The sequence below is a fragment of the Phaenicophaeus curvirostris genome, chromosome 6 (genome assembly GCF_032191515.1).
Source record: "Phaenicophaeus curvirostris isolate KB17595 chromosome 6, BPBGC_Pcur_1.0, whole genome shotgun sequence".
Taxonomy (NCBI): Eukaryota; Metazoa; Chordata; class Aves; order Cuculiformes; family Cuculidae; genus Phaenicophaeus; species Phaenicophaeus curvirostris.
The window spans coordinates 5382713-5400208 of NC_091397.1; the positions used below are offsets into that span (position 1 = coordinate 5382713).

Here is a 17496-nt window from a genome sequence, read left to right on the forward strand (position 1 = left end):
GGAGGTGTCCTTGCCCATGGCAGGGTGATTGGAACCAGATGATCTTTAAGGTCCCTTCTAACCCAAACCATTCTATGATTCTATAAAATGTCAGTGTCTCAGCACCACCAAAACCTCACACAGGTAAGCAAAGAACATTATTTTTTTTCAGTATCATGAAAGGGTTTTTGAGATCTTTAGAAATAAATGCAAAGAAGAGAAGCATCACGGTTTTTATTCTGAAGTGACTTAGTCTGAAAATGAATATTCCCTGTTTTTTCTAACAGTTATTCTTTAGCCTCCTTGGTGACTTAACCTCTGCTGTCTGGCATCTGTTCAGCCGCATTGTTGTATCAAGCACCAAGAGTGGATGCTTTTAAGGTTTTCTCTCTGAGCTCTCAGAAATCTCGCCTCATCAGCATGCTGCTCTCGGCAGACAGATTTTTCTTCAGCTCCAAGACATGCATATTGATCAGTCATTTTCTTTTGTTACCTAGCATCCTGTCATCGATTTTAATTGTTCAGTATTGAAGAGGAAGCATTCGGTACATGGAGAATTACTGACTATGAAATTCTTTCTGCACCTTGCCCCAGCTGGTGCCCATAGCCAAGCCCTTTGCAGCTGTGGATTTCTCTCTCCCCATTTGCAACCTGCACAAATTACGGAGCTGTCAATTTTTCTCTATTAAATCGATTTCTGATTCTCTGAGACAGCTTTCCCCGCCACACGAGCTCACACTTCAGTAGTTTGTTTCTGAGGTACCAGGTGGGTTTTCTTTGTCGAAGAGGGGATGCTGGTTCTCCATGTAACTCACAGACACCTTGCTCTTGTCTTCCCAGCTTTCCCACTGCCCTGAAGAGATTTGTACGCCTTCAGGTGATTGCTAGTGTCTCTCCTGTTGCGGCTACTCTCAGTTTCTCGTCAGCCCACAGGGCTGCTCCTGGGTTGTTCCCTGAAGCTTTCTCTCCTGCTGCTGGTAGAACAGCTTCTCCAAGAGGAAACTGTAGCTCGGTCCTACATCTAATAGAGAGATGGTGCGAAACATGAAAGGTGGGAGCCGTTGCATTTCATCAACTCTTCTTCTTCCTACCAAACATCTTCCTGGCCTCAGATTTTTCCCATCCTTTGAAAACATTCCTGCACTCTGAGAGGGCTTTCATGACAAGTATTCCCTGAAGGCTCTGCACATCAGGACCTTGGTTACCTCCTGCTGTCTCCCCTGATTCTGGGTTTTCCTTTACTTTAGATACACAGAAAGGATCTTTTTCTTAGCTGCCAGCAGTCAATGACTCAGGAATTCATGAGGAGGGAGGAAAGGATGTGAACTATCCAAATAGACTTTTTTTTTTTCGATGAGATCTCCTTACATTCCAATTGCTTTAGTAAAAGCCGAGTCACGGTTACACCAAACCATCAGACTATTACTGTGACCTCATGTCATCAGAATCTGGTAATGTGAACCACAAATCTTGCCTGACCTCAGCTTAGCTGGGCTGGAGAAGATATTGGCTTTTTAGAAGGATAAGAACAATATTCCCTCACAAATCTTATTCCCAGATGGCAAGAAAATAAAGAAATCTTATCCCACCCTATCTTTGTATTCCTAGGGTTTCTATTCTCACTACCTGTTAATTCATCTTCCTTCGCTGTAATGTCACAAAAGATGTTTTATTTTATTTCTTCAAAGTTTGCCAGCTGTAAATTGGGTTCAAGCCAGAGTATCCTTGCTGAATCACCTGCGACACTCAGCATCTCCTCCAAAAGCTGCTTGCAGTGCTCACTCCTGCCGTGGCCAGCCCTCAGAAGCAGACTTAAATGCCCTCCAGAGGGACCTTGACAGGCTTGAGAGGTAAACCTGTGTGAACCTCATGAAGTTCAACAAGGCCAAGTGCTAGGTCCTGCACCTGGCTGGAGCAATCCCTAGCACAAATATGGGGTGGGCAGAGAATGGATTGAGAACCAGCTTGAAAAGAATGACTTGGGGGTACTGGCGGAGGAGAAGCTCAACATGAGCCAGCAACGTGTGCTCACAGCCCAGAAAGCCAACCGTATCTTGGGCGCATCAGAAGTCATCCAAACAGCAAGTGGAAGGAGGGGATTCCGCCCCTCTATTTTCTTACCTGGAGTCCTGCACTAGGTCTGGCATCTTCAGCACAGGAAGGACATGGATCTGTTAGAGTGAGTCCAGAGAAGGCCACAGGGATGATCAGGAGGCTGGAGCATCTCCCATAAAAGGACAGGCTGAGAGAGCTGGGTTTGTTCAGCCTGGAGAAGAGAGGGCTCTGGGGAGCCCTTATAGCAGCCTTCCAGTACTTAAACGGAGCCTCCAGGAAAGCTCGTAGGGGCTCTTTAACAGGGAGCACAGGGACAGGATGAGGGATAATGGCTTTAAGCCGACAGAGGGGAGATTTAGATTGGGAATAATTTTTTTTTTTCCTGTGAGGGTGGTGAGGCACTGGCACACGTTTCCCAGAGAAGTCGTGCATGTCCCATCCCTGGAGGTGTTCAAGGCCAAATGGGCTGATGCTCTGAGCAACCTGATCCAGTAGGAGGTGTCCCTGCCCATGGTAGGGTGGTTGGAACCGGATGATCTTAAAGATCCCTTCCAACCCAAACCATTCTATGATTCTACCCAGGGACACTCAGGATACAGCAAGCGGCAAGGAAGGGATCTCCTCCAGCACTGCCCAGCTGAATTCTGTCAGGAGTTAGGTTGCGACTGAGTATTTTTCTAAAAGAGCATTGTTAAACAATAAAATGTCCAAAATGGTCTTAAGTACACACACAAGGCTTTATGTAGTAGAAACCACAGCCCTCAGCCACCCTGCAAAACAGGAATCAGGCCAGGTGTAACTGCTCGCCCATTTGGGTCTGGATAATTATTTCAGGCTTATCTAGCACTTAGGACAAGTGGAAAAGCACTGAAACACATTCTCACCCCTCCACCTCCCACCTCATCTTGCTCAGCTGCTTAGAAAATGTTTGGATAGAGATTTACCCTCCATTGAGAAGGCCTGGGGAGAAATCCTTCTGTCCTGAGAAGCTGTGACATTCCAAGGGCAAAAAGAAGTGTGGACATGTGAAGTGTCTCTCATGAGCTTCTGTGAAGACAAGTGTTACAGTAAACCAGAGGAGAGCAAGAGCTGATAATTAAACCGTGGTTTCAGGTATGTGGTAATCAAGTTCTTGTTATAGTTATTTCTTAAACCTAGCATCGATTTTACGTCAGATTTGAAGGAGGCAGCAACACTCTAATTTGTTACAGTGAGGGTTAACTCGTTTTCAATTTGAATACTAAAAAATAATGAACTTAGAAGAGTAAGAAGATAAAACTTGGTTTGGTCATAAGCTCTTTGCTTGTCTCCTGGAGCTTAAAATCTGGGGGATATTTTTGGTGGATGAAGTGAGAGAACAGCACAGCCTCTCTGTTGAGAGGCAGCGGTGATGGGATGAGAAATGTGTTTGCAAAGTGAAAGCTGCTTTCAGTAAACACACTGTGAGAACTGGAATCCACCTGTTAAAACTGGGCTTTCAGCTACCTGACTTCAAAGTGACCTCAAAGGGGAATTTAAAATGACTTTGCACACCAGCACTCAGTGATGGGGTGGAGATAGATGGTAGCACACAGCTCACTCAGGAAAACCTGCTGGTGTGGTTTAGGCTTGTGTTTTGAAAACAACTACTATTAAAACTGGCTGCAGTTGGAGGATTTTAAATCACTGCTCCTTCCTCCACCGCACGGTCTTTGCCTTATTTTTCAAAGCTGTGAGGAGAAATCCCTGGAGGTCAAGGGCAGAGCCTGGCTTTGTTGGTTGGAGAGGAAACTGCCTTGCGCTCCGTTAAATAATCAGCTGCTGGTTGATAGAGTAAGGTCCCTTCAATAAACCTGGAAGTCTTTCCACAAAGAAAGAACAGCAGGCAAATTTTGCAGTGAAACAAGACGAGGCATTCTACTTGCCAACACCCACTTGCCCTGTTCTGATTGCACTGGGACAGGCATTGTTGGGCTCCCCCTTGTTTTAGCAAACCCTGCCCGTACCAAGTGGTTCAATAAGCACATCAGCTGCTGCACTTTGGCAGAACCATGGTGGTTAATGCACAGTCTCTTACAAACGGTGGTTTATGATGCCTTAAAAAGCCTGTGACTAGAAATGTGGCAACAAACACAACAGAACTGTGACAGCAAATGCCTCTGCATGGCTGCTCTGAGAGAAACTTGGAATTCAGCTGTAACAAGAGGATATATTTGAGAGTCTACAGGAAGAGAAAGATGAAATCTGCAGTGCCTACGTACACAAATTAAGTTTAGACCAGTTTTCCACAAGCCATGTTGGTTTGTGTTCACACTTGACAATTAAATACATCAAGGATCCTCTATAACAGCTGTGTGCTGAGTATTAGAATCACCAGGCTGTGCATTAGTTTTATGACAGCCAATATTGCATGAATGGAAAAAAAGGAGGGGAAAGAGGTGGATAGTGCCAGTAAGTTTCACTGGAACAATAAGCATTTGGCCCACAAAGGCAGGAAACTCTGTGTCTTACGAGAACAAGAGCATTTTGCGTGACTGCAGGCGTTGTGTGCCCATTGTGCAAAGGCTCCCAGCCAGCTGCCAGGCCAGGAACATCAGCGAAATGCAGGTGTCTGAGGAAAACCTTTCCTCTGCAGCAGGATCAGTGGGAGAAAGGCGCTGCTTTCATCACTGTGGTGGGTTACTGGAAGTCAAAAAATACGGGAAACCCAATTCTGAGACTTTTTCTTGGACTGCAGCCTTCCTACCTGAGAGACATCTGGAGTTTTTCCACTTCTCGGTCTCCCCTAAAGCCTGGTTCAGAGTGGAGGTGGATACACTAGGAAACTGCTTTTCCACTTCTGATTTATATGAAAATGCCTTGTTATTACAACAAACCACTTGATTCAGCAGCCCTGTTTCAGTGGCTCTTTTGTAAACAGAGGCATTGCCTCCACCCTGAACGGCTTACAACCTACGTGAGGCAGAACGTAAAGCCAACCAGGAAAAGCAGGATGAGCAGAATATTAACTTCATGGGGTTCAACAAGGCCAAGTGCAAGGTTCTGCACGTGGGTTGAGGCAATCCCAAGCACAATTACAGACTGGATGGAGAATGCATAGGGAGCAGCCCTGAAAAGGACTTGAGGGTGATGGTGGATGAGAAGCTCAATGAGCTGACAATGTGCCCTCAAAGCCCAGAAAGTGAACCGTATCCTGAGCTGCATCAAAAGTAGAGTGATCAGCAGGTCAAGGGAGGTGATACTGCCCCTCTACTCCACTCTTGTGAGATCCCACCTGAAGTTCTGTGTTCAGTTCTGGAGCCTTCAGCACAGGAAGGACACGGATCTGTTGGAGCGAGTCCAGAGGAGGCCATGAGGATGATCAGAGGGCAGGAACACCTCTCGTATGAGGACAGGCTCAGAGAGTTGGGCTTGTTAAGAGAGGAGAATAGAGGAGAAGAGAGAAGGCAAGACTCGACTCTGGGGAGACCTTATAGCAGCCTTCCAATATTAAATGAGGACTCCAGGCATAGTGGGGAGGGGTCTTTATCAGGGAGTTCAGGGACTGAACGAGGAGTAATGGTTTTAAGCTGAAAGAGCAGAGATTTAAATGAGATATTAGGACACAATTTTTTTCCTGTGAGGGGTGTGAGGCACTGGCACAGGTTGTCTGGAGAAGTTGCGGCTGTCCCATCTCTGGAGGTGTTCAAGGTTAGGTTGGATGAGGCTTTTAGCAACCTGATCCAGTGGGAGGTGTCCGTGCCCATGGCAGGGGGGTTGGAACTGGATGATCTTTAAGGTCCCTTCCAACCCAAACTATTCTATGATTAACAATGAAACAGGAGAAGGTGCTGCTTGTAGATCTAAGCGAGCTAAGGATTAAGATCTCCATGGAAGCCAGTTCAATTTTTTCATCCCTCATTGGAATCAGGTTGAAACAACCTACAGAATGAATGAATGCAGCAGCAATGCCTGATTTTTCAGGGTCCCAAAATGCTGAGTTTATTTAAAAAACAATACATAATCTGTGGCCCCTGGATTCTATGGGAATGAGTGGTTTTGGTTTCAAAATGTGGAAATGCATTTTGCAGAGCTGGAAAACTAAAGCAGAGCATTCATCTATGTCTGCTCCTGTGGCCACTGGTGGTCTTGTCAGTGCAGATTTCAGATTTTAATTTCGATCAAAGTCTGTGCTAATTCTTAAAGAACAAGGCTCATTGTGGGCCTAATCCTGTCCCATTGATCTAAATCAATAGGGGTTTTAGCATTGCCTTCATGGAGAGGATTTCTAGCCCAAAATGAAGAGAATTCAATCCATGGTTCTGACTTTAAAAGCACTGTGGTAAAATTAAGTGTATATAAGTCTCTTTTTGTTGTTGATGCCTGGCTCAGATCCATTTTTACCATGCTCTTAGCTATCAGAAATACAACACTGGCCACCCGCGTGCATGCTCTGGGGTAAAATCTGGTTTTAATTGCTGTATAAACTCCTTTTGTAACATGGTTAAAAGATCACAGAAACAATTCTGAGAAGTATTTATAGCATATTTAGGGAAATATTAAAAATCACTCAGCTGAGGAATGTTTAACACAGACAAGCAGGAAAACCAAACAGCTTTTCAGGGGGAAGTTCTGCCTTATGGACAGAGCATCACTGTTGAATCATTGCGGAGCACAGAGTGAGGTGGGACTGTGGGCTCTTGTTTATTAAGACAAAATAAAGTAGAAGGAAGGAGTTAGCGTCTCATGTTAGGTAGCACAAGGGTAGAGTGGCCCTCTACAAAGCCTGGTTCATCAGAGGCATCTCAGGAATTTGTCCTAATAAGCTGAAAATATGTGTAACAGATGTTCCTTGACTCACAATAGCGCCTGACATCAAGCTACAAGAAGAACAGTGACCAGCAAAGAATGGAAACTGATACAGAAATTTCCAGCCAGTTCTCCTGATGGCTACTGTCATGCCTAGCGATAGCAAGAGATGTGCTGTTTTACCTGCTTTATATTGGAAAGAAAAATACAGCCCCAAACTGCAAACCTCATAAACCTAAATATGCAGGAAGCAGCCTTTGTGGGCTTATGGTACCAGTCAGCTTCATGGCCTCAGGTTGCACCAGATGAGGTTTAGATTGGGTATTAGGACAAATTTAACTGAAAGAGTGGTGAAGCATTGGAACAAGCTGCCCAGGGTAGTGGTGGAGCCTCCATTTCTGCAGGTGTTCAAAAGTGTGTAGATGTGGCACTTCAGGGCATGGTTTATTAGGCACGGTGGTGTTGGACTGATGGTTGGATCTGATGATCTCAGGGTCCTTTCCCATCTTAACAAACCTATGATTCTACTCTTCATGTTTTAATACGCTTTTTTTCCCCCACTGACCACCAGATGTACTTATGAATACATCCAGATCAACACAGCTCCAGCTACTGACTCGGGGGCCATGAACCACAGGATAAGGGTGCTGGAAATTGCAGTGTGGAGCAAGCAAAAGCATCCAGCAGCTGTGAAACTGGAGAATTTCCCACCCTTGGAGGCAGCGAGGAGAAGACCAGACCCTCCATACCTTTCCTAACCCTGGGATCTATTTTTGAATGCAGAATGTGGATCCCTGAGGTGCCGGGGCCTGGCTCCGCACCTGTTCATAGCAGGGCGGTGGCTGGTGGGGAAACAAGAAATGGAGACAAAGGCCTCTTTCCCTCAGGATTAAAACATCCCTCTTGGACCAAATCCCTCAATTACAAGTGGTGTCCCTCAGGGTTCTGTTCAATATCTTCATCAATGACACAGACATTGGGATCAAGTGCACCCTCAGCAAGTTTGTGATGACACCAAGCGTTGTGGTGAGGTTGACACCCCTGAGGGATGGGATGCCAACCAGAGGGACCTGGACAAGATGGAGAAGTGAGGCTGGGCGAACCTTGTGAGGTTAAACAAGGCGAAGTGCAAGGTCCTGCATCTGGGTTGGGGTAACTTTCAGTATTGATACAGGCCAGGGGATGAAGAGATTGAGAGTTCTGAGAAGAACCTGGGGGTCCTGGTGGATGAGAAGCTGGACATGAGCTGGCAACGTGGACTTGCAGCCCAGAAAGCCAATTGTATCCTGGACTAGCAGGTCGAGGGAGGGGATTCTGCCCTTCTACTCTGCTCTGGTGAGACCCTAATTGGACTCTTGCATCCAGCTCTGGAGCCCTCAGAACAGGAAGGACATGGACCTTTTGGAGTGGGTCCGGAGGCGGCCACGGAAATGATCAAAGGCCTGGAACACCAGCCCTGTGAAGAGAACCCTAGAGTTGAGTTTGTTCAGCCCATCCCTGGAGGTGTTCAAGGCCAGGTTGGAAGAGGCTTTGAGCAGCCTGATCCAGTGGGAGGCGTCCCAGGGGTTGGAACTGGATGATCTTTAAGGTCCCTTCCAACCCAAACCATTCTTTGATTCTAAAGAGGAGAAGGCTCCAGGGAGACCTTCGAGCAGCCTCCAGGCCTGATAGGGGCTCCAGGAAAGCTGGGAAGGGGCTTTTTATCAGGGATTGCAGGGAGACCATGAGGGGGAACGGTTTTAAGCTGGAAGAGGGGAGATTTAGATGGGATATTGGGAGTATTTTTTTTCCTGTGAGGGTGGTGAGGCCCTGGCCCAGGCCTCCCAGAGAATTTGTGGCTGCCCCATCCCTGGAGGCGTTCAAGCCAGGGTGGATGAGGCTTTGAGCCCTTGATCCAGCGGGAGGCGTCTCTGCCCATGGCAGCAGGATTGGAACTGTTTCAAACTCCCTTCAAACATCATTGCAGGATTCTATGAAACAGAGGCTTGGTCTTCCTTCCCTCGGGTCCCTTCTGGACCAAATGCGAGCAACAATTCTGTGATTCTCTGGCTGTAAGGCTGCCCCTTCCCATCGCGCTATCTCCACACGCCCAGCGTAGCAAGGACTCCCCCGCCGCTCCCAGTCCGGCGGGCGGTAGGACCCTGTAGCTGGACATGGAGTGATTGGCAGCCCTTCCCGCCAATGGGCATGCGGCCGGCAGCCAATCGCAGCCCGCGGTTCGCCCCGAGCCGGCGGCGCCTCCCGCCTCCTCCTTAGCGCAGAGGGCGACGCGTCCCGCCGCCATCTTGTGCGTGGCATCCGCGCCCTTCCTACCTCTTAATTAACCCTCCCCTCTGCCGCTGACTTTCGAAAACCACCCTAACTGCCGTCCCCTGAGCGCGATGGCGGCATCCGAGTGCTGCGTGGCGAGCGGCGGTGAGGTGTTTGGGGGTGGTTTTTTTTTTTTTTTTTTGTGTGCCACTCTCAAGATGGCGGCGGGACGCGCCCGCCCACCCTTTCCCTTCCCGCCGCGGGTGGGCGTGGCGCGCGCGCGGGCGACGTCGCCGCCGCCGCCGCGCGCGTGACGTCACCGCGCTCCGGGCATGGGCAGGTGGAGGGCGCAGGCAAAGTTTGCCCGGCGGTAGCGGCGGCGGCAGCGGCGGCAGCGGGGCGGCCTCTCCGCTCCTTCTCTCTCGCTCCCTGCGTGCCTGCTCCCCCTCGCGGCGCGGAGGGAGGACAGGGCAGGGCAGGACGGGTGGTGCGTGGTGGTGGCGGCGGTGGCGGCGGAGGCGGCGGCGCGGCCATGGCCGAGGAGCCCAGCGCGCTGCCCTGGTCCATCAACAAGGATGACTACGAGCTGCAGGAGGTCATCGGTGAGCCGGGCCCGCCTGGCGGCCGAGCAGGCGCGGGGGGACCCCTCGGCTGTGAATGGGAGGGTGTATGGCTGTCTGTCGTCCCCTTCCGCACTGATGGAGGGGGTGTCTGTCCCACTTCAGATTGGAGCTGTGAGTGTGTCCACTGAGGATTTCGGGGGTGTCTGCCCGTCCCTCAGCTTGAGGAGGGGGTTTCTGTGTCCCCCGAGCTTGGTGTGTGCGTGTAGTGTCTGTCTATCTGTCTCCCCTGAGCTTGGGGGGGGTCTCTGTTCCTCCTCAGATTTGAGGTGTGTCCCCGTTGAGGAATTTGGGGGTGTCCGTCCCTCGGCTTGGGGACGGGGGTGTCTGTCCGTCCCTCGGCTTGGGGACGGGGGTGTCTGTCCGTCCCTCGGCTCGGGGCGGGGGGTGTCTGTGTCCACTGAGCTTGGGGAGAGGTGTCTGTGTTCCCTCAGCTGTCGGGGTGGGTGTGTGTGTAGCGTGTGTCTGTCTGTCTCCCCTCAGACCGGGGTCTGTGTGTGGTGTCTGCTCACCCTCATCTGAGAGATCTGAGGGTTTCTGTGTCCCCCATGGTTGAAGGAGGGGATGTCTGTCAAACGCTCAGCTTAAGGGAAGGGATGTCTGTCTGTCCGGTGGGAGAGATTGTCTGTCCGTCCCTTCCTCGGTTTGGGTATGGGGGTGTCTTTGTCCCCTGGGTTTAGGTGGAGGGGAGTCTGTCTCCCCTCAGGATCGGAGGTGTGTGTGTGGTGTCTGTATTCCCTCAGATAAAGAGATGTGGGTGTCTCCACTGAGGGGTTTGGGGATGTCTGTCTGTCCCTCAGCTGAGGGATTTGGGAGTGTCTGTGCCCCTCGCAGTTTTGTATGTATGTCTTTTCTGTCTCCCCTTCATCTTTTCTCATGGGGTGTGTGTAGTTTCTGTTCCATCCCCTCAGTTTTATGTGTGTGGTGTTTGTCCCCCCAGCTTTGAAGGGGGGGTGTGTGTGGTGTCTATCCCCTCCTAAGCTCTGAGGTGCATGTATGTGCTGTCTGTCACACTCTCAGCTTTAGGGGGCATGTGGGGTGTCTCCACTGAGTGAATTGGGGTTTCTTTCCCCCCTCAGCTGATGAGTGGGGGTGTCTATTTCTCCACGTCAAGGAGTGCCCCCCCCAGCAATGTCTTTGAGGGGAGGGTCTGTGTGGGCTCCTTCCCCCTGCCCAGAGGGATGTGGGGGTCTAGGAGCCCCATTAGTGAGGGAATTGCATGGTGTGGGGGTCCCCCCCTAACTTCAAGGGCTGTATGTCTGTGGATCTGCTCCCCTGTGCTGTGGGGTGTGTCTGTTCAGGGAGGGCTTGGGGGTCCCCTTGTGGCTTCTCTGTAGGGGCTGCTGCCCCCCAACATACGTGTGGGACCTATGGGGGGGCGTGGGCTGCTCCCCCTGCCCCAGCAGAGACTTGGGGTGGTCTTTGGGGGCTCCCTCCTAGTGAGGGAGGTGCTCCCCTCTGCCTCAGCTTTGCGCTTGGCGCTGGGTTGCGTGTCCCTCTGGCAGACCGAGCGGATATAGAGCAGAACTAGGTTTTCTCCCCCATCACCATGCTAGTTTGCCTGTGGGAGCAAACTCCACCACTCACGTGGGGTCTCTTGTTCCAGGGCACCCCTGATAGTTTTGGGGGGATGATTTCTGGATCCCTGCTTTGCCTCAGTCCATGCAGGGGATAGACGGTTAGTAGTGCCTCCGAACAAGCCTTTTATCCTGTTTTTTTTTTGCCGCTGCTATGAATTTTCATTCATTGTCGTCAGAGCTTGAGGCCCCAGCCCTTGCTCTCTCCATTAAATGATTTCCCACTCCCCCCTCACTCTCTTGGCTTTAAACTGCACAGCTACACAGGCCTCCTGCTGTACTGATTTATTGGCTGTCTCAACCGTTTTGTTGGGGTGTGTGTTCCAGGGATATATCTCTAGGGCGAGTATGTGACACATCTGAGGTGGTGCCACAGGTGACTCTAAGGTCAGTGCCTCCAGTCTCGCTCTCTGGAGGCATGGAATAATGCGGGAAGTGGCAGGACAGGCTCCTGGCCAAAGGCTTTTAGGAAGGAGGTTGATTTTTAAAGTCATCTTTGTGGAGTGCTTTTATTTGAAGTTTATAAATGATGTAGTACTGTCGTATCCGGGCCTTCCATCTCTGCCTCATGGGGAGACTTGGTTTCTGTTAAGGAGGGTGGGAGAGTTTGTGAAAATACTGTTTTAAGAGATTAAATTCTTGGCATTGTTTAAAAGTAGGAAGGAACTAAAGCTGTGGAATGGGGGGAAATCCTTCTGGAAATCCCTCTTGCTCTTGTGGGATCAGGCTTTGTCCTCTCCCTTTGCTCAGTGGGAGCAGCAGTGCTTTAGGAAAGAGGCGAACTCCCTGTGTATGTGAGGAAGATGTCATTTTACAGATCAACCCTTTAAACCTTTGGAAAACGTGCTTTGGGGAGGATGACGTTTAGCCTTTTTGAGGAGCAGGAGGTAAAGTTGCAGGGAGGAAGGGGGATAACATACCATCCATTTTCCAGGGAAAGGGATCCATGTCTGTGTGTAGGGAATGTTTTTTTTTTTTTCTCTTGGGAGCCAGCAAAGGGTAGCACAAAGCAAGGATTTAAGCTTGAGTATCAAACAACAGGAGCGAAGGGACAATCTGCCTCTTTGTAGCTGTGGAGCAGAGTGGGATGGGAACAAAAGGGAATGTAAATGCACTCCAGCTCTTAGGAGAACTTGCTGCTGGAGACACAGATCCTACAGTCTCAAAGTATTAGAAGGAGCACAGAGATGTGTCGTGTCTCACATTAACTGACAGATTTTGGGCAGAAATCATGAAAGAAGTGTTTGATTTCTTCCATATCTTTTCCCTGTCCCTCTGTAAACTGAATTTCTTGATGTCACCCGCTCACTGAAAGATTGTGTTTGCATTCCAGCACATGATGGAGCGTACACTGAAACGTGTATATTGCAAACATATGATTCCTCTTTTTAGCTTTTCCATCCCCCACGCCCCCCCGCCTCATTTCAAACATCGGTTCTCCTGCCAGCGCCCTGGATGGAGATGTGACGCAAGTTTCCCCGCACGTGTATGACTTGTGGGACAAAATGTCACTGTGTTAACTGAGCTGGACTGCATTGCCTGTTCTGTGTGTTCTGTAAACCTCAATGGTGGGGTGTTTGTTTGTTTTTTTTAATTTATTTAAGCTCTCTTTACTTCTCTAGAGCTGTAAAAGTCTTTCAGTGGGGAACAAAGAGATATCCTGGTGTGGGAAGAGATGAACCTGGCACCGGTGCTTTTAAAGGATTTAACTTGTTTCCTGATGAAAAAACCTTCCTCTTTACATTTGCCTCACATTCAGTAGATTAACAGCTCAGCTGTTTTTCCACATCAGAATAAGGGAAATCCTTGTGTAGTCTAATTCCTTCATTTGCTACGTGTGGCTTTCATTTGAGGTGAATGGAATCTGTTTCAGTGCAGGAATCAAAGAGCAAGTTTTTTTACCTGCAAAGAGAACTTCTGTAAAACTGCCCTACTGATTCTGACTAGCACTAAAAAAAAGATTACTCAGCACTGGGGATGACTCATGCCATTATAAAGGTATGGATTAATGCCAGAGTTGATTATGCTAGGTTAATGTTAGTAGCTGCTGAGTAGCCTCCCTAGGCTTAAATAACTTCTCTTCCGCTGCATCAAGAACCTTGCTGATAATCAGAACCCAACTTCCATTTAAAAAAATGGATAAAGCGGAGGTGGGGGTAGAGGAGGCAATTTATAAAGCATTTCTATGGAATGTACCCCCAGAGTTGTGATAAGCTTTGCAGGTGAATGCTGCCTCTGGAGACATCTAGATGTTCATCCAAAAAGAAAAATGCAGTCTGTGCTGGTGGTTGTGAAGGTGGTTTTCTCAGCACGGATTGCATATAAATCACGGCGGATGCCTTTTTGAAGTCTGAAAAAAAAAAAGAAAAATTGACCTCATGCTGCTTGTGCTGATCAGATACTCACACATGTGGGCCCCCTTGGATCTCACAGCTCCTGCTGGAAATGCTGGTAGCGGTAGTGGAGTTGCTTGGAACTGGGTCATTCTCATTTTGCTACTTTTTTGGAAAGATGAGAGCTGCGCTGGCTGTGGCTGTTTGATTTAGGAGCATCCTCTTTGCTGTGAACAGTCTGTGCCAGAAAAGGAAGATAAATTAGTGGTGGGAGTGCTCCGTTGCTCGATTCCTGTGCCCTTTCCCCTCTGATGGATTCCTTCGTAGCGATGAAGACAGTGCAGGCTGCATGAACAGATGTGGTGGGAGTTGCTTTTCCCCTCAGAAATCAAGCTTAAATTGAAAATTGAAGTCACCATTTACTGAATGATGAGTTTTTTTAATGACTGTGGTTTGTGGTGCTTTTGAATTGGGCGTTGCCTGTGAGCACGTTGATCTTTGAGTTGACTATTCAGATTTCTAGCCACGTTCTTCCCAAGCTGTACAAGTGAGTGTGCAGGAGGAATTTTCTTTTGTAGATATAGAAAGATTTCCTAAAATTAAGATTTCTGCTTCCCTATTTATCAAAATGTCTGTGGCTGCCTATCTTGTTCTTGTGTAGTTATCTCATGTGCTGAAAAAGCACTGCCACTGAGAAAGAGTGGCCTGTATGTAATCACCAGGTATGATTGAAGTCCTTGAATGGAAAAATCTGGGTGGAGTGGGAGGCTCTTGGCCAGGGCTAATTTTTTAGCTTTCTGTTTTGAAGCGTGGGGTTTTACCTGCTAGCCTTATGTGGCTAGCAGGCGGTTTCATATGCCTAACTATTTAAAACTCATTCAAGAAAAATGTTACACTTTATAAAATATAACTGCTTGTGAACTAAATTGAGTGTTTAAACTTCAGTCTTCTTGCCATATGTTTTGTTTTAACATTTCCTTACGGATTCCCACTCCTCCCCCCAAGCCTGACTAAATGAATTTGATTCCTATGCTGTATTCCCAGTATTCAGGCTGGTTAATTCATTTGAAGACTTGCTTTGTGTGCTCATTTGTAAACTTTTTCCACTTAAAGTCGGTAGGGAAGCCTTTTAGTTGTTTCATATTATATTAAAGCTTATGTAAAAATAACTTCAGTGAGGTGAGTGCTGGTCTCTTCTCCCAAGTAACAAGTGATAGGGCAAGAGGAAATGGCCTCAGTTTGCCCAGGGAAGCGATGGAGTCTCCATCCCTGGAGGTGTTCAGAAAGCATATAGATGTGGCACTTAGGGACATGGTTTAGTAGGCATGGCGGTGTTGGGCTGACAGTTGGACTGGATCATCTTAATGATCTTTTCCAACCTTAATGATTCCTTGGTTCTATCATAACTTTGGGCAAATGTAGATCTGTTAAAAAATAAGTGTTAGTCATGATTCATAGTACTTGGTCTGCCGGGACATTGAGGTGGGTGATGTTCAGTACTGTAATGTCTCAGCTGCTTGGACAGAGGAAGTGTATCTTCTTGGGTATTCCCAAGTGAGATGGAATAGCCGCGTAACTCCTGGATGCAGGCTACCTTTCCTGTGAACATTTGGCACACATCATGTCTTTACGACCTTTGATACCGTTGCTCTGCTAGAATAGGGCTAAATTGAGTCCATCTTCGCCTCTTGGGAAGGGAAAGCAAAAGGCGTTCAGATATACGTGTGCCTTTGTTTAGCGATTCTGTTTGTTTTCTGGTAGGAAGGAGGATAAAATGCACAAGGAAGCAGACTGAGGGCGTACAGAGCCAAGCAGTGGTGAAAGCTGGCTGGGAAGAATGCATCGTTGTTACCGAAGCTGTGTGGCTGCTTTTCCTTCTGGTTTGAGGGGAGGGCAGAGATAGATCCTGCTGCTTTCAGCTATTCTTGGGTATTAAGAAAAAAATACATATGGGGTGTTTCCATGTGGAAGTAGTTCATGCTTTCCTGTAGTTGGTTTCTATATGGTGTATGCATCCAGTGCCACAAGGTTCCTGGACTGATTAATGTTTAACACTTTCACTTCTTAAGGAAATACCATTTAAATAGTACAGTTGAATTCAGATATCTTGGCTCTGGCTGGGAAATTTGGATCTGCTGTGCTCCTGAGCACACCTGAGGGGTATATGTGCTGACTGTGTATGTATGCCTGGGAGTCTTGTTCCTTCTGCAGCTGACGGAATCTTGGAGAAAATCAGCTCTTCCCTAGAACATTTGCCTATTTAAACTTGGCAGTGTCTGTCTAGTTTCTGAGTGTTAGCAGCTTGCCCACTAAGTCAGTGTCTAGAGATGTAATCTTTTAATAAAAGTTGGAGCTATTTAAAGTGATAGGCAATAACACTGATTCTTACTGCTAATTGTGTTAGTGAGTTGTGGGAAAAAATGCATTTTGGTCAAATTTTCTTGGAATTTTTCCCCTAAAATGGATGATATCCACTGTAAATCTTTGTTGCAGTAAATTTAGCTGTGGACGTGCTAATGGAGCTCTTGTAAACTCCAGTGTTATTAAACATTCTTAATAGGGAGAGACAGACTTGAGAGCTTTGTGGATGTAGAAGAATAGCTGTGGAGCAGTGGAATTTGGCATTGCAAAATCTCTGGAATATCAAGATCCTGGGACTTTCCAGATGAATTTAGCCTATTACCCAGCACTCCCTTTAGAATCAAACAGCTAAGATGTAGATATGAAGAACTTGGCTCTCAAAGTTACTGCAGTTTCCTGTGACTTCACCTAAGGGAGTTTAGCCTTGACATTTCTGAAAAAACATTAAGCTCCATCTAGCTTCCGGCAGTCAAGCAGGAAAGTCTCAGGGACAGGGTTAGGTCCCTGGTTGTCCAGGCCCTTCACTAGAAGGTCATCGCTTCTGGTGTGTGAGGGAAAATGTGATACTTCTGATGTGCAAAACAGTGCATATGCTGATGAAGTGAGCTATACTAGGAACAAAATAAAACTCATCTGACTCGAGTAAGACAAGATCGCTGTAGCACATGGTGTAAATACAGCTACGTGACAGCAGGGGTACATGATACTGCTTCAGTATTTCCCATGTTCCTCTCGTGTGTGAATATGAACAAAGGGGCTCACCTTAGTTCGGGATTCTGTCAGCCCCAAGTTTGAGGCCTTAGATTGTCTGAGTACGTTGGCCTTGAAACGCTGCTTATGAGTGGGGTTCTCCTGTTAAACATCACAGCCTGCACGTTCCTTGTTTTCAACCAGATTTTGAAGGCTCCAGGGAGACCTTGTAGCAGCCTTCTAGTACTTGAAGGGGGCCTCCAGGAAAGCTGAGGAGGGGCTCTTTACCAGGGAGTGCAGGGATAGGATGAGGGGTAATGCTTTTAAGCTGGAAGAGGGGAGATTAAGCTTAGGTATTGGGAAGAAATTTTTCTGTGAGGGTGGTGAGGCACTGGCACAGGTTGTTCAGAGCAGTGTGGCTGCCCCATCCCTGTAGGTGTTCAAGGCCAGGTTGGATGAGGCTATGAACAACTTTTTCCCAATTCAAACCATTCTATGATTATGTGGTCCCGTCACATAGTACAAGCAGGCAGGGATTTGTGGTGATCCAAGTGTGCAAAGGAAAAATCCAGTATTTCTTCCCCCCAACATCCAGAAGCTTTTTTTTTTTATTATTTTTCCAGGTTCTTTCTTTCACTACTCCCTAAGGTTCTTAAACATCATTGTTTCCTGATGTGCATCACTGCACGCAGAGTTTTCATGTAACACAGATTTTCTTGCAATTAAGAGAAATCCCATCCTGGAAAAAGATATTTGGCTTTGTATCAACTTCCACTAAGCTAGTGTCTAACATGCCTTGCAAGGAACTGCTTTGGTTTTGCATGCTGGGAAGTCTGCAGGAACAGCTGTCTTTGAGCCTTAAAA

General features: G+C 47.8%; 1 protein-coding gene across 1 annotated transcript in view; it reads left to right on the plus strand.

Annotated features, from left to right (window-relative positions):
- Positions 1-9364: 9364 nt before the first annotated feature.
- Positions 9365-17496, plus strand: part of OXSR1 (oxidative stress responsive kinase 1) — a 105124-nt gene continuing 96992 nt past the window's right edge. Inside the window, exon 1 of the mRNA XM_069859245.1 lies at positions 9365-9653. Coding sequence (XP_069715346.1) covers positions 9584-9653 — 70 coding nt within the window. The 5' untranslated portion in view covers positions 9365-9583. The remainder of the gene's footprint in view (positions 9654-17496) is intronic.